The 17036-nt window shown below is 39.5% G+C and overlaps 3 protein-coding genes across 7 annotated transcripts; 1 reads left to right on the forward strand and 2 right to left on the reverse strand.

Moving 5' to 3' along the window:
- The first annotated feature begins 53 nt into the window (after window positions 1–53).
- LOC136238331 (alanine--glyoxylate aminotransferase 2-like) lies at window positions 54–2665 on the forward strand. Of its 3 annotated transcripts, XM_066028751.1 has the most exons (11): window positions 54–327; window positions 374–492; window positions 662–821; window positions 954–1028; window positions 1089–1167; window positions 1390–1586; window positions 1635–1729; window positions 1820–1944; window positions 1994–2151; window positions 2203–2292; window positions 2339–2665. In XM_066028751.1, exons 1-11 carry the CDS (start codon window positions 158–160, stop codon window positions 2487–2489), a joined length of 1419 nt encoding a protein of 472 aa, XP_065884823.1. In that variant the 5' UTR covers window positions 54–157; the 3' UTR covers window positions 2490–2665. The 3 variants fall into 3 exon arrangements, with proteins under 3 accessions (XP_065884823.1, XP_065884824.1, XP_065884825.1); XM_066028753.1 differs by lacking the exon at window positions 374–492 and having other exon boundaries at window positions 194–327; XM_066028752.1 differs by lacking the exons at window positions 374–492; window positions 662–821.
- Window positions 2451–13953, reverse strand: LOC136238317 (leucine-rich repeat serine/threonine-protein kinase 1-like). Its single transcript, XM_066028732.1, has 16 exons — window positions 13844–13953; window positions 13731–13794; window positions 10406–10477; window positions 8973–9044; window positions 8595–8843; window positions 8490–8531; window positions 7748–8437; window positions 7354–7623; window positions 6487–7305; window positions 5749–6411; window positions 4974–5612; window positions 4710–4919; window positions 4514–4657; window positions 4406–4456; window positions 3159–4351; window positions 2451–2981 (listed from the first exon to the last, which is right to left on the reverse strand). Exons 1-16 carry the CDS (start codon window positions 13873–13875, stop codon window positions 2678–2680), a joined length of 5514 nt encoding a protein of 1837 aa, XP_065884804.1. The 5' UTR covers window positions 13876–13953; the 3' UTR covers window positions 2451–2677.
- Window positions 13954–13980: 27 nt separating this feature from the next.
- LOC136238353 (protein ABHD18-like) lies at window positions 13981–17020 on the reverse strand. Of its 3 annotated transcripts, XM_066028783.1 has the most exons (12): window positions 16846–17020; window positions 16704–16788; window positions 15445–15545; window positions 15324–15399; window positions 15192–15276; window positions 15018–15045; window positions 14830–14968; window positions 14692–14781; window positions 14316–14649; window positions 14202–14268; window positions 14125–14152; window positions 13981–14088 (listed from the first exon to the last, which is right to left on the reverse strand). In XM_066028783.1, the coding sequence occupies exons 1-12, from the start codon at window positions 16932–16934 to the stop codon at window positions 14065–14067; spliced, it is 1146 nt and encodes a 381-aa protein (XP_065884855.1). In that variant the 5' UTR covers window positions 16935–17020; the 3' UTR covers window positions 13981–14064. The 3 variants fall into 3 exon arrangements, with proteins under 3 accessions (XP_065884855.1, XP_065884854.1, XP_065884856.1); XM_066028782.1 differs by having other exon boundaries at window positions 13981–14152; XM_066028784.1 differs by lacking the exons at window positions 15324–15399; window positions 15445–15545 and having other exon boundaries at window positions 13981–14152.
- Window positions 17021–17036: the final 16 nt, after the last annotated feature.

The raw sequence follows: 17036 nt of genomic DNA on the forward strand, positions 1-17036 counted from the left end.
CGCATAGGTGGTTATTCACGTGAGTGCCTGTAGCGCCCCAAGGCCAGTCTGCACGTGACCCTTATCTGGGCGGGCGTGAATATAAAGGGTGCCGAAACTCGTTTTTCACTGTTCCTCGCTGTTTTCCGTAACTGCGTGTGAAAGTGTATTAAGGGAAATGCTGCGAAAACGCGGTTGTTGCTGCTCCGAAGAGGGTTGTTCAAGTGAAAAGAAACTCAAAGCTGTTGGAAAAGAGAGTGGCAATGAAATTCTCAACGGAATTACGAATGGGGTAGCACACGATCGTACTAAGGAAGAAACTGTGCTAGCAAGAAGAAAACTTATTGCGTGAGTCCTGCAAATTTGGCAACAACACAGCATTCAAAATTCACAGGCCATCGCAAAGACTGTTCTTTCCTGATGACCCATTAAAAATAGTACGAGCAGAAGGCCAGTACATGTATGATGATACTGGAGCACAATTCCTGGACTGTATCAACAATGTCTGTCATGGTATGTAGTAGTTACAAGCAGTGGAGCGTCTGCTAGTAGGTTTTATGTTTCTAAAAGAAATAGATTTGAAGATAGCATCAGTTAGCAGAGATCTGTTGATCCTCCATTTGCGCCCACTACTGTATACATGCATATGTGCACACATACACGACTCGTGTTTCCCTGTTAGTTGGACACTGCCACAAGCGAGTGGTAGAAGCTGGTAGCCATCAGATGGCAAAACTCAATACCAACTCACGATATCTCCATGATGGCATAGCTGACTATGCTGGTAACCTATCATCCACTCTACCAGGGAAGCTCAGTTGCTTCTACTTCACAAACTCTGGGTGAGAGTTTAGAATAATTTGTGTAATGGATGATGCAATATTTATGGTATAAATTACTATTATGGGTATTGAGTGAATTTAAAAGAATGTGGTTATGTGGTATAGATTATAGCTTATTTGGTGTTCCTTTAGATCAGAAGCTAATGACTTGGCACTGCAAATTGCTGACACTGTCACTGGAAATACAGAGCACATCTGTGTTGAAGGGTATGTAACTGTCACCCTGCCTCTTTTGTCATTTCTCCCCCCCCCCCCCCACTGTTACAGAGCATACCATGGCAACCTTAGATCACTGTTACAGTTGAGCACGTACAAGGACACACCGATGGGCTTACACTCTATAGTGGTACAGTCAATTGTTTTATATTTGTCTATATTGAGTACAATTGTTAATGCTGAAATGCTTTTTTTTTCTTTTGTCTTCATGTCCCGTTTCCTGTTTTGTCTGTAAGTGTCAGTAGGTTATATAAGTATATGGAATTTCACACACTTGAAGATAAGAAGAGTTTTTGCTTTTTTACAGGAATGGTTGCATGGGGGGCACGGTAAAATGTATATTGCCATGTAGGCGCCACTACCAGATGTATACAATGGCAAATACAAGGACCCTGACAATGCAGGGATGTTGTATGCTGGTGAAGTTAAGAAACTTATTGACAAGGCATCATCTAATGAAAAGAGAATATCATGTTTCATCATGGAGTCCTTGTTCAGCTGTGCTGGACAAATAATACCACCAAAGGGCTACCTACAAGCTGTGTACAAGTAAATGATATGAATTTTGTCTCAGTAGAACTATGGTTGTTCTATCAGGTATGTACATGATGCTGGAGGCCTGTGCATTGCAGATGAGGTTCAAGTGGGATTTGGACGAGTGGGAAAATACTTCTGGGGATTCGAGCTACAAGGTATGTTGCCTTATATGGAAGGAACCCTATGTATTTCATAATACAATTGGCTATAATTTACATCTTGTAATGTTTTCCATTGCTTTATAGATGTTGTACCCGACATAGTGACTATCGGAAAACCTATGGGTAATGGACACCCAGTTGCTGGAGTCATTACAACTCCTGAAATAGCTAAACGTTTTTCCTTAACAGGAGTATCATATTTTAATACAGTAAGTTGACTGTGTAACTGATCCAATGGTTGCATCATCCCGATTGTAGTATGGAGGTAATCCCGTCAGCATGGCCATAGCACAGGCTGTTCTAACAGTAATCAAAGAAGAGAATTTACAACAACATGCTAACTCGCTTGGTGAATATCTGCTTCATAGTCTGCTTGAGCTGCAAGCTAAATATCCAACTCACATAGGTGATGTCCGGTGAGATATTGAATTACACATGCATGGATGTTCAATTTTTTTTTCTTTCAGTGGTGTGGGATTTTTCATTGGACTAGAAATTGTCAAAGACAGGAAATCTAGAGAACCTGACTCACAACTGGCAACTAGAATTATAACTAGGTACAGGATCATTTGTTATTGCACACTTAAAATGTTTCTCTTTTAGAATGCTACGTGAGCATAGGGTGATCATGTCTGTGGATGGAACAAATAACAATGTTATTAAATTTAAACCTCCAATGTGTTTTGACAAAGAGAATGCAGATTACTTGCTCGAATGCCTTGAAGAATGTTTTGATAACCAAGAGAACATGTAATTTACAAAACAGCTGTAATAATATCCTGCTGTATAAAACACTGTCAAACTATTTATGATATTGTATATTTCATATTGAATATGTAATTTAGACTGTTGAGTTTAAAGACTAAAAAGTATAGTGTATTTATTGAATGTACAATTTTAAAAACTTAATACTGTTAAAAATTCAAACAATCCACAAAAGAATTAGTATTTGTCCTGGTACTCCCAAGTCAATACGACACTGGAGAATTCATCTTGTTCTAAACTGCATACAACTGATAGTGAGACTGAGGGGCCACTAGACACAGTAAATGGTACAATGCACTTAACTTTACAGCCAGTTTTGTACTGCTGTAAGCCAAGTAGTGGTGGGGTTTTGTTGGATTGGAGTGATGAGACGTCAAGAAGGAGTAATCTCCCTTCACGAGTTCCAACCCACAGTACCTGTCCTTGAGCAGCCAAGGCAGTAATGTTGTCATCAAGGTCAACAAAATCATCAAAGTATGCCCTGAAATTGAATAACCATCACTTAAGGTACATAAACAATGTGATACACACATGAACAGTTTCTCACTCAGGACAAACACTATACACACACCAATGCACAAACATCAACACAGGTGTCATACACACCCACATACATGGATACAGCACAACACTACATACTATACGCATGGATACATACACAATATCCAACTCGGCTTTGATCTTGCTAGTGTCAATGTCCCATAGTTTGAGCGTAGTTCCTCTCCTGGCCACACTCCAAACACCTTGATGACCAAATAACAGTAGAACTATTAGATCAGCCTTAGTGGTCTCTTGAAGCTTAGTCAATCTTGAGACGTCTAGGGATGATAATGGCTGGGGAGCACGCCGCTGAGTCTTTGGTGAAGATGGGAATGGGCCATGACGTAAGCTAGGACTGCGTCGGTGCTGATTGCCGGCCAAACGATCACGGAATTGTAATTTGCTAGTGTCCAGTATCTGAATAGTGTCACCACAAGCACACCAAACGTCACCAGTGGTTGTCATCACCATACTGAGACATGACAATCTGTCAGGGACGGGAATGATTTGTCGCTGACTTTGCAACGGATTGTGGCACACAGTTACACCATCATTTGAATGACCAGAGAATATCTGGATGGTGCCATTGGCTAGGCCAACTAGAACGCTGTGTTTACTACGTTCACTGGCACCCAGTTTAAGGAGGGAGTCATTACACGCAAGCAGACACAACACGGCATCTGGCATGTGAAAGTAGTAGTGAGTTTCCATGTCAGGGAGGTTGAAAACATACACAGATCCCATACTTCCATTCTCGGTTCCAATCCAAAGTTGTTGAGTCTCTTTTACAATTGTAATAGCAGATGCCCTCCCGACTGCAATGGGTGCAGGTCTGCCCTTCCTGTTGGCAAACAGTCCCGAGGTGGGTGTGGGTGGTGCTTGTAGAATACGACGATCCATCTGGCCTGTGACAGGATTCAGTGTTCCAACCACAAGTCCTCGACTGCCAGACGCCCAATGCACCACTTCTGAATTGATCGAGTTCTCAATACACTCAATATTGACACACGTCTTCAGTGGTGACCAGCAATTCTCACCACTACACAAACTCAACTTGGGAACAAGCTGCATAATATTCCTGGAAGAGTATTTTCTATTAAGACACTTGTTCATGAACATCTGTAAACAAGTCTTGCTACAGCTTGATGCACAACTACTCTTCCGTCGCAATTCCAATGCAGCTTCAATGTTCACTGTCAAATGACCCTTTATCATCCCTAAAACAACAAGGGGCAGTGGGTGTATATTCTCATAAGGACGTTCACCAGTTGCCAGTTCATAGGATAAAATTCCCAACATGAAAATGTCAAGCTACAATAGTGTAAAAGAATTGTTAAACAATAGTATTCTTATAAATCCACATACCGCACTGTTTGAAAATGTCTTATGAGGAATTTCTTTCTTGACATTACAAGCCTGTGAATAAACATGTTACCATATGCAACAACAAATTTGTCAGACTTTTATACTAACCGGGCACTTGTGCATCTTCTGAAGCACACCTGCATCAGACAATCGCACAACCATAGGGTCAAGTATCCATATTAAAATGTTCTCGGACTGCAAGCCATGGTAGTGGACATTGTGTTCCGCCAAATAATTAATTGCTTTACAAATCTGTAACAGAAGATACAGTGTAAAAACAAATCAAAAACTTTTCAATCTTCACCTGTAGAATGATATGATGTACCCTGAACCTATTCAGTGAGGCAGGTTGTTCTTTAAGGATACTACGAAGTGAACCATATGGAGATAGCTCCAGGGCTACAGTAGGAGGACTGCTATTAACACCACAAACTCTAACAATGTAATCAGAATTCAACTCTTTCAGTTTCATAAAATGCTCCCTTGCTTCCTCAATACATTGCCGTAGACAAAGCTAGAAAGAAAACAAAAGTATTATAAATATAGTAAAAACCATATTATTTCTTACCATCCTAGAATGGCATACAGCATGTTTGAGACAGCTCTCCTTGTGGTAAGGCTTATAAAAATGGCGCAAATAGAACCCTCCAGTATCTTGGACTTCTTGGTCACTAAATAAGTAACTTTCATTCACCGACGCCATTGGTAGCATTCCAAGAGGTGCAGCACTGTGACGGAAATGAGGCAACAGCTGGAACGGCAAAAAAATCTCAGGTAAATACTCTTCAAGAGAAATGGTGATGCCACAATGCATCACTACAGCACTGTGGTAGGCTATCTCCAAGCACTCCCACATTGAGAATGGAATATGGTCAGATCCAAACACTTCATCAATCACTGCAGTGGTACAGTTGAAGGCAATTTCATTTGCCTTGATCCAGTGAAAGATACTGGTTGAGTTTCCTTCATTGGCAGCTACATCTGACTTTGATCGGATGTACGATGCTGAGCCATCCAAACCAGGATAACTTAGTGAGAGTTTGAGACTGTTGTTACTGGTGCGACTCAATCTCTCTTGTGTTTCTTTCACACCGGTGTTGCTGTGGTTGGCGGAACGTTGCAAACGTTTTGGTAGTGGAATGAAATCATCCACTAAAGAGTTGCCATAACTGCTGCGAAGCAGGCCAGGAAATTTGTCGGTGAGCACCTACAGAATCAGTAACAGTCAAACACAGAGATAGACAAACAGTTACACATACACACACACGCGTGCGTGCGCGCGCACACACACACACACACACACACACACATACACACACACACACACACACACACACACTCACGGTTTCAAACACATTGGATACAATAGACATCCATTGTTCTTGTATCTCTGGACTCCCACTACATCGAACATCAATGCGTCTACACAAATTGTACGTTTGTGCCTCATGACATCCATAGTCCACACAAACGTACAACCCAGAACCATCATCCAAAAACAAAGATACATTGTTCTCCCATATATGCAGTTTAGTACCATTAGATAATACCACTGGACTACTATCACAAGGAGTCGCAGAGCTCAAACTATGTTCCATGTTAGTCTGAGACATTGTCAGTGATACTAGCAACATTGTTGCAAAGTCAGACCAAAAATTTGATGGAACACAGCAGAGGAAATAGGACCTCTTCCAATCCAGATTCTCAATATCTACTGGTAGATTTTTGATGAGATGGTTTGTGGGTACTTGACCAGGGATAACAGCTGTAGCATCGATGGTGACAAAAATGTATAATTTGTCAAGGAAACGAAGAAAATCATCTTTTGTGACACTTCCAGATGGTTCCCCAAGAATCATATGGAGGTGTGAAACAGGGATGAATCCTTTTGAGTTCTCAGTTGACGTGATACGCAAAATACGGGCAATAATATTCCCAATTAGTTGAGGGTTAAGAGCAACCAAATAAGCTCCTTCAGTTGTCTTGTGTAGACTAACTAATCCACACTACACAAAAACACATTTTATGACACAACCGAACAGAAATTTAAAATGGAAATACACTACATCACACACAATTACCTGGTCCATAAACTTCACTATGGGTAAGATGCCATATGGAGGCTGCTGTTTCTTTGTCTGCAAGAACAGTTTCTGTTCCAGTTCAGCAATTGAGTAGATAAATAGATCATTGTTGTGATTTGATGATCTTTGATTTAGTATTCTTAAGTTGTAGATGTACTGAGAGATCTCCACATAAGCAGTTGGCACATTAACACCCATTCCTAATGGTCCAAGCAATGGGCTCAAAGTGGGCAACGGTTCTGTGAGCATTTTGTACAGTCGGTTACGTAGCTGTTGAACCCCTTGGCCTGTCGTGTTGCTAACAAACGCTACAGCCATAACAGCAGGCATCAAATGAGCCGCAGATCCTGACTGATGAGTACACTCTGCACCAAGCATGTACATGTTAACATCATTTCGACGCTGAGCAAACTCTTTAGCAGAAACACGTAAAGATGTCGTAAAGCCGTGGTCTGAACTATTGGTCTTGAAAAGGTTGATACCACGTTGTCCAGTAACATTCTCACCAATCCACATCAAGCGTTCATTACAGATGGTCTCTTTGTCATGTTTCGAAGTCAAAGTGTCCACATGAGTGAACACAATGATAACAGGGACGAGGGTGCCACTGCGACACTGAATGTCTATCAACCACTCAAACAGCTCCTGGTGAGAATTATGAATGCTGAGTACAAGTATGTGCACACAACCCATGGTAGGAAAATAATGGTAGACTTTACTGTATGGGTATAACCCTCCAAAATCCCATATATCAAACTGAAAATAGTCACGACGAAATGAAAGAAACTCTCGAATTTGAAATTTCCATTCATCAATCTAGTAAAGCAACTCTATTAATAAACATGCACAAAATATTACAATTACCTGTACTCCTTTGGTTGGTGGATTAGTTTGATAGCGTACATTTCTCAAACGAGCTGAAAGGTGTGATTTCCCAGAGCTCGGAGGTCCCACAATCATAAGACGAAGAAAGTTCCAAGGAGTATTTGATAATACTTGATGTTGCATATACATCTTCATTTGCTTAAAACTTTCCTGGGCAATGAATAGAGGAGGATCGATCAGCTTCAACCCTTCAATATGAATGCTGGCGATCTTAGGAAGTGAACTTAACTTGCTGGGTAGAAACATCATCTGTGGAATATACAAAAACATTGTGTACATCAACAGATCACAAATGCACACACATACACATGCCTGCATGTATGAACACACACCCACACACACATGCACGCACGCACACACCATACATATGTACCTTCTTATTCTGTTCCAGATGCAAAGAGTGTAGTCCATGCAAATGCAACACCCAAGGGGGCAGTATCCTCAGACCATTGTAACTGATATCAAGATACCACAATTTAGTATTGACCACTCCTTGTATACTACCACCAGTTGTAAATGACCCCTTGTAAATCTTGTTATGAGAGATATTCAAGATGGCTAAATTAGAGTTCTTCCACATGTCGAGGCCAGGAAATGCATGTAGTTCATTATGAGAAACATTGAGAGATTGCAAGTTTGGCAATGTCATGAGCTCTTCAGGAATTCTTAATAACTTGTTGTGTGACAAATCAACATGAACAACATTGTTTGTAATGTCTGGATTGTGCTTTAAGAAAAGTTCGGAAAATGACAACAAATGTATATCTTTCCATATTATGGCATAAAGACGGAAGACCTCCATGGAAGGACGATTATCCACGACCTTCATGCTTTCTTCTAGATCAGTAAGAGGATCATCGAGATTAAAGTCATCATACAGAGGAGTCTGGCTGAGGTCAATTGCACGATACGAAGGGACCACCATAGGAGGGTAAGTAGAGAACAGATATTTCGCTACTGCAATGGGACTGGTGGCAATCACTTGTTGACTAATGGGGTATCCAAGGCTTCGTAAGTGTGTCAGCAACTGGAAACATCCCTTGTTAATGCACCACAACATGGCCTGAAATAACACCATCGTTATCCACATTTTAACAATGGTACACACAACTTACGGTTTGTAAAAATTCCCTGGCTTCGTTCTGAGTTGCACCACACTATGTACAAAATAAATCATTTTACTCCAAACCAACTAACATTTATTTTTCTCTACTCCTTACCACATATTTGTAGATCAATGGACGAGAGATTATGTCCCAAAAACAATGAATCACTTGACCCATATCGATGGACGACACATGAAAGTATATGATGTGATTGTCTAAGGAAAGACACTTGTCATTTGCCTCCTTGAAATGTACTTCAATGTCATCCAAAAGATCTGCTTTGTTGCCAACGACACACACAAATGCTTTGGGTGCCAAAGTTGATGCATGACTAAGGTGATTTGATATGTCATTAAAAGTACGCTACATAATCAGATAGAATCAAGATAATACCACCAGATCAAGATGATAAATCAAGACAATATGACAACAGTATTTACATCAAGGTTAACATCGTAAATTATTACCATACACAACAACATTATCACTTACACGACTGGTAACATCAAACAAGATCAAGACAACTTTAGCCGTGCAAAGCTCAGAAGGAAGCGGGTCATCACACTACAAGAACAAATACAGTAATAATTGGATGATGACTTTTAAATCAAATAGTCAGGACAATAAACACTTAACAAAGACAAATTGTAACTGGATTTGACACACAAAGCTTTGTTAGTAGATATGGTGATCTTAGGTAATCATTGTATCGTAATTTCATACTGCCTAAACAGAAGAAGGTGGCTCCCCCAGCTCACGAGACACCATCCCAGCAAATCCATTTCCACCAAACCTCCTCATGTGGCTTTTACAGGGTCTGAAAAAAGCTACTGCAGGAACAAGACTATAGCCAGCTCTGAAGAAAAGATGGAATAGTGTATTAGGCCAGCAATCCATTCCTGGTAAAAACCTGAGTTTGGTTTGTGCATGTGCATGTAAGCTGGGTAATCAAATCTAGTGACAATTTTTAAAACGTTTTCTTTGCTCAACTTGGCTGCTGTTAACACATTAAATTAGAAATTAAACTTAAGTTGGATTAGGGACCAAAGTAGTGAAACAAGGGAATAGCTAAAAAGTTGTGTATACCTGCAGATATACTAATGGACATTTTCCCTTCTATTTGGGAACCTAAATTCCGCGGAATACAGAATAAAACAATAAAATACACTATTCATGTCTAACATATGATCGTCTTCTTGAAACCATAAAGCAGACACTCGGCAGAACCAGAAAAAAAAAGCCACCTGTGAATTTTTTATTATGGCATGAAATAGTGGCCATGCGCTGCATCGTTTGGCCTCCAGCCTTGTCATGCTGCTTCACATCAAGTACTGATTTTGCTATAGAAACATTAGGTGTTAACTTTCTGTAGATGCTTTCCTTAGTGAAGCATATTTAGGCACCAATAACAACATATTTGAAGACCCTAAGCTGCTGTGAGAGGGAGTAGATACGTGTAGCTGCACATAAAACGATCACATGGGACCACGCTCTAAACAATCAGAACATGTCACCATGTCCCTTAATGATCAGAGCTGCGTGACGACACCCCTTAATGATCTATAGCTGCAAAATCAGCTACAGTTTTGCTGTACATAAAATACTGTGTAGTGACAAGATCAAGATACTCTAATACAGCAGTCACAGCCACAAATGTATATCACAGCCATATGCTTATAACAATAAAGTAAATAAATTATATGGAGTAGGGTTCCAGCAATAAAAAGTAGTGATCAATTTAATATCTCTTGTTTCACTACATTTTATTGCTAGAATTCTACTTCATTTTTAGATTAATAATTTTTGTTATCCTGAACCTTTGATTGGCCACACAGAGAGTATGAAGCTAGTGTCAAAATAGCTTCTATTATATGCTGGCTAAATGTGTACAGAGCACAAGAGGTAATATAGCACACACTACTCACCACACTGATGTTCAGCCGTTTACCACAGATCTCTGTATCACTACTGCTGATATGGTAACACACATCAAGCCCCTGAGGGAGAAAATAACTTTATTATATACCACCAAATTTTTCATAAACACACTACACACACGCAGGGAAAGATCTAGGATTTATAAGGGGGGGGGCTAACTCAAGGTACTAATCTCTTGGGTGGAGGTGTGCAAAGTACACCTACCTCCCAGCATGCAAAGCATGCTGGAACTAGGGGGGTCTGGGGGCATGCCCCCCAGGAAATTTTTGAAAAATAGATGCTAAATACTGCAATTTGGAGACATTTCCACATAAAATGCATGTTTTGCCTGTAGATATTTTATATACTGCCTTTAGATTTACCTTTAGGTATATGGCCTCTGCAGCATTTGCTAATGGAAAGGTTTGGGTAGGTTTAGACAACCAAGCACATGATGCACACTCTCACAATTATGTGCATGATAGAATAATAATGTTGAAACTGGAAAATTTTGAAATTTGAATGATACGATATTGAATCAGTGAGCATTTTCTATGGAAATTGTGTACCTAAATTAAGTATACCAGTACTGGTAATACTACACAAGTAAATGAACAAGCCTTTAAACAGATCAATGCACTCCATTGTATGTATAGGCGCAGGCAGATTTGAAAAAATTCCATAACAAAACCAACTTTTGTGCTTACACTGAATGTTCTATTAGAGTAGTTAGGTGACTGCTCTATTAGAGTATCTCGATCTTGTACACCTCCAATGCTGATCCGGGTCCTTGTTGCATAACCTTTAGCATAAATCCACTAATAATACCTTGGAAAGATGTTTATAAGGTGGGTTTATGAGTATTTGTGTTATTAGTGATCATATAATTATGCTAAGACAAAATTTCATTATATTGATCAAGTAAAGCCTAAAAGTGAAGGGGGGCTTCAGCCCCCCCTAGACCCGCCCCTGGCACGCACACACACACGCACACACACGCACGCACGCACACACACGCATGCATGCACGCACGCACACACACACACTACACACATAAACTGGAGCAAAGTTTCATTTGCAAGTAATAACTGCTCTACACTATAGTGACAAAATCGTCACAGTAATTTTGTGAGGAGGCAGCAAATGAAAAAAATGAACAATGGTGATGAAGAAAAAAGTATGTGCCTCTCCCTTTGATGGGCTCTTAGTGTTTTGTTTTATTTTTTAACTCCATATGAATATTTGTACAGCTAAGGAAATTAAATTTTCATACATATCACAAACACATTATATACATCCCCCAATATGGGAATAAGGTTTTATTGAATCACAAGAAATGTTTAGCAGAATGTACATATATAGAACACACTAACACAAAAGATGACATCTACAACATAACATCTCCTATCATAAGATCATGACAATATGACCTTTAACACCTTATGAGGTACATCATCATAACCACAACCAGCAGCATGTCGTCATATGGACATCTAACAAGGTGATCTGATTTTCTAGAACAAACCAAGCTCCATCGTAAAGATCTTTGGCTATATGGTTATAGGGTGACCAGTGTCAAAGAAGCATACAGCGTGTATGTCCTGAAGTGACCCAGGGTTGGTCAGTGGTGCTGTCTGACATTACAGTCGATTGCCAAGGGAAGCCGAACACACTGCATGCACATATTGCTTATTTAGCCAGTCAATCAGAAATTCACTGTAAGTTCCAGGAAGGTATGTAAGTTTTAGGACTTCATAACAAATTCTCACATGATGATTGCATAAAAGTATTCACTCAGCAAAGTTGACAACACAGGCAACTCAAATTAGCAGTGCTGTCACATTTCTATACTTCAATGTAACTGCAGAAGAATCAAAAAGATATTGTTTTGTATATAAGCATGACACCCTATTTAGAGCTTTGCTAATTATACATGACCCGATTCAACAAACAGTACCCTTTTTTCAGACACAAAAATTGTCCCAATTTTTAAGTTGTGAAACTTCATAATTTTATATCATTACTTCTCTTAGCTGTCTGAAATTAAAGCTAAGATATTTGGCTACAGTTTGATACTCAATCAGTACAAGAAGTCAACTGTATAATACGTTATTATGTAAGCTGTGTGAAAGGGTACCTTTCGTAAACCCAGTCACATAAATTATACAACATAATACTTATAAGAAGTTTGCAAGTCTCTCACAAGGAGCAAATGAAAATGTATACCCTGCGCATTACAGAAGTCTGGTATTCTAAGCAAGTCCAGAAATCTTGTTCATTATACAGACTGGAATCTCAAGAATTTAAAAAATTGACAGCTAACAACTACATAAAATTTTGTAGTCTGGCATCATCCACTCCTTCACAAAAAGTAAGGGTCTGATGAAATATAGATACTAAATCATTTCTACCACCCAGATTTGGCGGTAGCCAATTAATGCGTGCCAATGATATTCACACAAAAATCACCTTGGCAACACAATGCTTTTGTTCGAATTGAAGGAAATCGTCTTACCTAACAATCATTGCATGCACTGCCTAATTGAACTCCTTTTGGTATTTGTATTTCACCAGTACCCTCCCTTTTTTCGAAGGGGTGGGAGGCACCAGACTATAAATTTTGCAGATTTCCAAAATGTTCATGAACTATTTGCACACACTGAGAAATCAACTTTAATAAATTATCCACACATTGTTTGTCCATGACACCTCTAGACACATATGCCTGAATTCTCCAGTACATATACACTAGCTTAATTGGCAAGGAGTAGTCACTACCAATAGTTCTGTAGAACCATCCGCAACAGGGATCAAAACCAAATCAAGTGATCAAGAGGTAAATTAGCACTGAATCAAACGATCAAGATGTCCTAGAAAGTGGTGATTATGCTAGCTCACAAACAAAACAAGAATTTACAAAAATATGTGTTAAATTATCAAGTAATCAAGGCTGTTTTCAGGCTAAATCAAGTAATCAAGGTATATTTGATCAAAAACCTTGATCCCAATGGTTCCACAGGACTATTGGTAGTGACCACCCCTTGTTTGGTAATTAGAGGTTTTCCTCTTCCAAGCTATCCCAACCACATACTGTAATCTTGCTGGGATAACAAGCCTTCTTAACACAAATAACAAATACAGTCTTAATTCGGGTAGTTTGTTAAGAGAGGTTCCACTGCATGTTTTTATACACTCCTTATCCTCTCAATTGGCGGAGTTTAATATCGTGCGCGTGAGGCGTGGCATCTTCCTACGTTAAACGCTGCGCATTATTTGTCTTGCAGCTAATCATACAATCAACTTCCTTCCTATTATGTTAACACTAATTCTTACCAAACAGTTCTTTATAAAGGTGGATTTTCCAACGCCTTTGTTACCCAGCACGCAGACAGTGATCCTACGAGATTACAAGCAATCGAACATACTAGTTAGCCTATGCGACTAACTTTTCTAGTTTAGCGTTCTCTGGCAATGACATTGTTTCTGCGATCACGAAAAACCTCCTAAGTCACGTGCCCATTTCGTCTTCAATTAAAACCCACAATCGAGTCCAAATGCCTACAAATCTGAGCTCCCGTTAATGTTTGTGAAACTTAACAAGGTGGTCTTATTAAACAGGTAAACTACATAACACAGCCTTCATTCTAATAAATAGTTAGAAAATATATTAGTTATGTAATGATGCTGAAAGGTAGAAAATATATTAGTTATGTAATGATGCTGAAAGGTCTTGCATTGTCTGACAAAGAATCTTCCTGCAGTGAGCAGTCATATTAGCACAGTAATTACCCACAGAACAATTACCGTAGTCTTTTCTGTTGTAGCAGCATTCCTGTTACATGTCCACCATCAACACTCTGAACTGAACAACCTGATAAACAGGTACTTATCAAGTTCAATAAAATAAAGCCTTTTTACCTGGCCAGATTTGTCGCACGTCTTCTGCCCATTCTCTTGGTACATACTTGTCTTCTTTAGCTGTCACAAACACTGTTAAAGTTGGGTCAACAGGTATGGAGTAGTATTTTAAATGTGTCCAGTAATCTAGTACTATTTTCATATACCGCATGGCTTCTCCAAAATGGTTAGATGATTGTTCAAAGTCAGAAGTAGCGTCTGTAAAGCCTGTATTCAAAGAGTCACAGGTAATGATCTCTTCCTGTAGAATTTGATAAATCTTAGACTGTCCCAATTTGCTATGGAGCAACTCATTTTGGAGTACATCCCAACAGACAGCATCCTTCAGTACTCCCTGTAGTAAATATGAGTAGTGTCTTCACGTGATGGGGCTCACTCTGGTGAACACAGAAGCTGCCGTTGCCCAAGAGAAGCAGGGAACCACTGCTGTAGCATCTGGTAACACTGAACCAGCTAGTGATGCATTCTACAAATTGATTAATAGCAATGCAGACATACAAGTGAACACACTTACATGGCCTCCCATTGACATCCCTGTGATCCCCACAGGCCCGATTCCCTGGCTGTGTAGCCAGTCATGTAACACATACGACTCCAAGACAAGTGCTGCACCCATTACCAGCAAGTCTGACACATAACAAAGACTAGAACGACTAACAAACAAAACAGTTTCATGAGTACACAAATATGTCACATTTTTACGTTTGAGAGAGTGGCTTTCTACTCCCATCTGCGATAACACCACATGTTAAAGAAACACAGCTAGGTACATGGTATAGTTTTGTGAGCCAGACCTAGGGTAATCAGATTTTAATAAGCATTCCCTTCCCCCCTTCCTGAAAGGTAAAGGATCCGGTCAACTGGCTATAAGGATACAATATGGGTTCTCCACCAATATAGATCCTATCTGCTCTTCACGTAGAAGAGGTGTAGCAGTTAGATATCGGCGACGCCAGTAATACTGCAAGGATATATAACAATGAGTTAGAGTGGAGACAAGAAACTAACATGATCCCCAGTCCCTGCCAGCTGTATATAAACACCTTTTAATGTGCTATCCTTGTCAGGTAGAATGAGCTCAAATCTGCAGCTAAAGTACTAGGATTAAAGTGGGTAGTGTGTGTCACACCTGGCTGTTTCCGCTTCTGCAGGTAGCAGGCCTGGTGCAACCACTGCAAGAGGTGACATGAAAAATCCCTCAAATATGCGAGCACCGGATACTTTCCGTGCCTGGGTAATAATTTAATGTATTTACAAGACTAAATCTTAGGCCACTCCAAGAAAATTCATTGTTTCCCATTTCCTTCCCACATGCAAATTCTCCTTTATTCATTATGCCAAAAACTGAACATTTTATTCGTTATTTATCATGTGAATGTGTAATAGTTGTACACAGGTACTATTTCTAGCAATAACCTTATTCGGAGTCATACCCCATGGAGCTTTTATACCGTATTTCATGCCCTTTGTCTAGCTGTAATAGCTGTTGTGTGGGTCATGGATTTAAAAATTAGTAGCACAGCTATAATGAATACTGAACAGCCCACCTGCATGCAGTTTTGAATTGGGAAACAAGGCCAACTTTTGTTCCTGTCACCCACCCGCCCACGTTTCCTACCATATTATTATAATTAAGATTTTAAATTATTTCTATGCTCAAGATTGAGATACTCTAATAGAGCAGTCAGCAACTCTAATATAACACACAGCTACCCTACTACAGCAATCATACCAAGAGTTCATAAGATAAAATCCTTTTTCTTGTTTTATGAACTCTTGATCATACCCATTATATATTTCATGGGAGGCATTCAAACTCATCTAAAAGTGTAATTTAGTTGAAAAGTGCTTTTGTTGCACTTATGAAAAGCTTATAATTCTTTGCTTGAAACTAATTCACTGGTGGACTCATTTAGAAGGCTCACCAAAATAATGAAATTTTAGTTATTAATAATAATAACCACCTGCCCTCACTACCTGATTGGTGACGGGCAACAAGGAATCTTAGGGGGCATCTCCAAACTGATTTTGGTACGCTTAACATCATAATGACGTTAAGGGGGAGGGGGTTTAGCCCATGACGGTATTAAAGCAGTTATAGTGTAAACAGCTAGGAATAGAGAAAGTGAAGTGATTGAGCAACAATACTGTTTGTAGACTATGTTTTTAAATAAAGAATATAATGTTTTGAGCTTCTATTTTCAATACTTTATTTTATAGAGTGTGACGCTAATGGGGGGTCTGAAATTAGCGTCATGATGACGTTAGGCGTACCAAAATAAGTTTAGAGATGCCCCCTTATTATGTTGGCCCAATCATAGATAATAGACACCCCTACGGCCCAATGAACTTTCTTGGAGTGGCCTTTAGAAAGTATCCAGCACTAACCAGTTTACAACTAATAGTTGGTATGGAGTTCAGAAGCGATAAGAAATGTGGTCGACTTTGCAGCTTTCTTCGTAATTTCAGTAATCTATGAATGCCATCGAGGCCAAAAATAATTGCTGCATTAAAGAATTAGAACACATACTTTTTATAACTTTGCACTTCTCCCCATCCCCTCGAGAAGAATTTGGCCAAGTTGGAAGTGACCAAACCATGATAAATATTATCTGTCATCTCAGTTGCAAAGCTTCTTTCGCCATTACCGCCAGCATTATAGAATCCGGAGCCAGTCCGCAACCGTAAACTGTAATATATCCTACCTAAATATACGCGCAC

This window comes from Dysidea avara, chromosome 11 (assembly GCF_963678975.1).
Source record: "Dysidea avara chromosome 11, odDysAvar1.4, whole genome shotgun sequence".
Taxonomy (NCBI): Eukaryota; Metazoa; Porifera; class Demospongiae; order Dictyoceratida; family Dysideidae; genus Dysidea; species Dysidea avara.

Excerpts from the sequence above, each read along its gene's own strand:
- LOC136238331 (XM_066028751.1), top strand. The coding sequence starts at position 158 with ATGCTGCGAAAACGCGGTTGTTGCTGCTCCGAAGAGGGTTGTTCAAGT. Across the intron at positions 822-953 it reads TTCTACTTCACAAACTCTGG|ATCAGAAGCTAATGACTTGG; the intron begins GTGAGAGTTTAG and ends GTGTTCCTTTAG. Across the intron at positions 1,029-1,088 it reads GAGCACATCTGTGTTGAAGG|AGCATACCATGGCAACCTTA; the intron begins GTATGTAACTGT and ends CCACTGTTACAG.
- LOC136238353 (XM_066028783.1), bottom strand. The coding sequence starts at position 16,934 with ATGACAGATAATATTTATCATGGTTTGGTCACTTCCAACTTGGCCAAA. Across the intron at positions 15,546-16,703 it reads CAACTATTAGTTGTAAACTG|GCACGGAAAGTATCCGGTGC; the intron begins GTTAGTGCTGGA and ends ATTATTACCCAG. Across the intron at positions 15,046-15,191 it reads ATTGGTGGAGAACCCATATT|ATGGGAGTAGAAAGCCACTC; the intron begins GTATCCTTATAG and ends GTGTTATCGCAG.
- LOC136238317 (XM_066028732.1), bottom strand. The coding sequence starts at position 13,875 with ATGTCATTGCCAGAGAACGCTAAACTAGAAAA. Across the intron at positions 13,795-13,843 it reads GAGAACGCTAAACTAGAAAA|GATCACTGTCTGCGTGCTGG; the intron begins GTTAGTCGCATA and ends GTAATCTCGTAG. Across the intron at positions 8,438-8,489 it reads CCAGGGAATTTTTACAAACC|GCCATGTTGTGGTGCATTAA; the intron begins GTAAGTTGTGTG and ends GTGTTATTTCAG.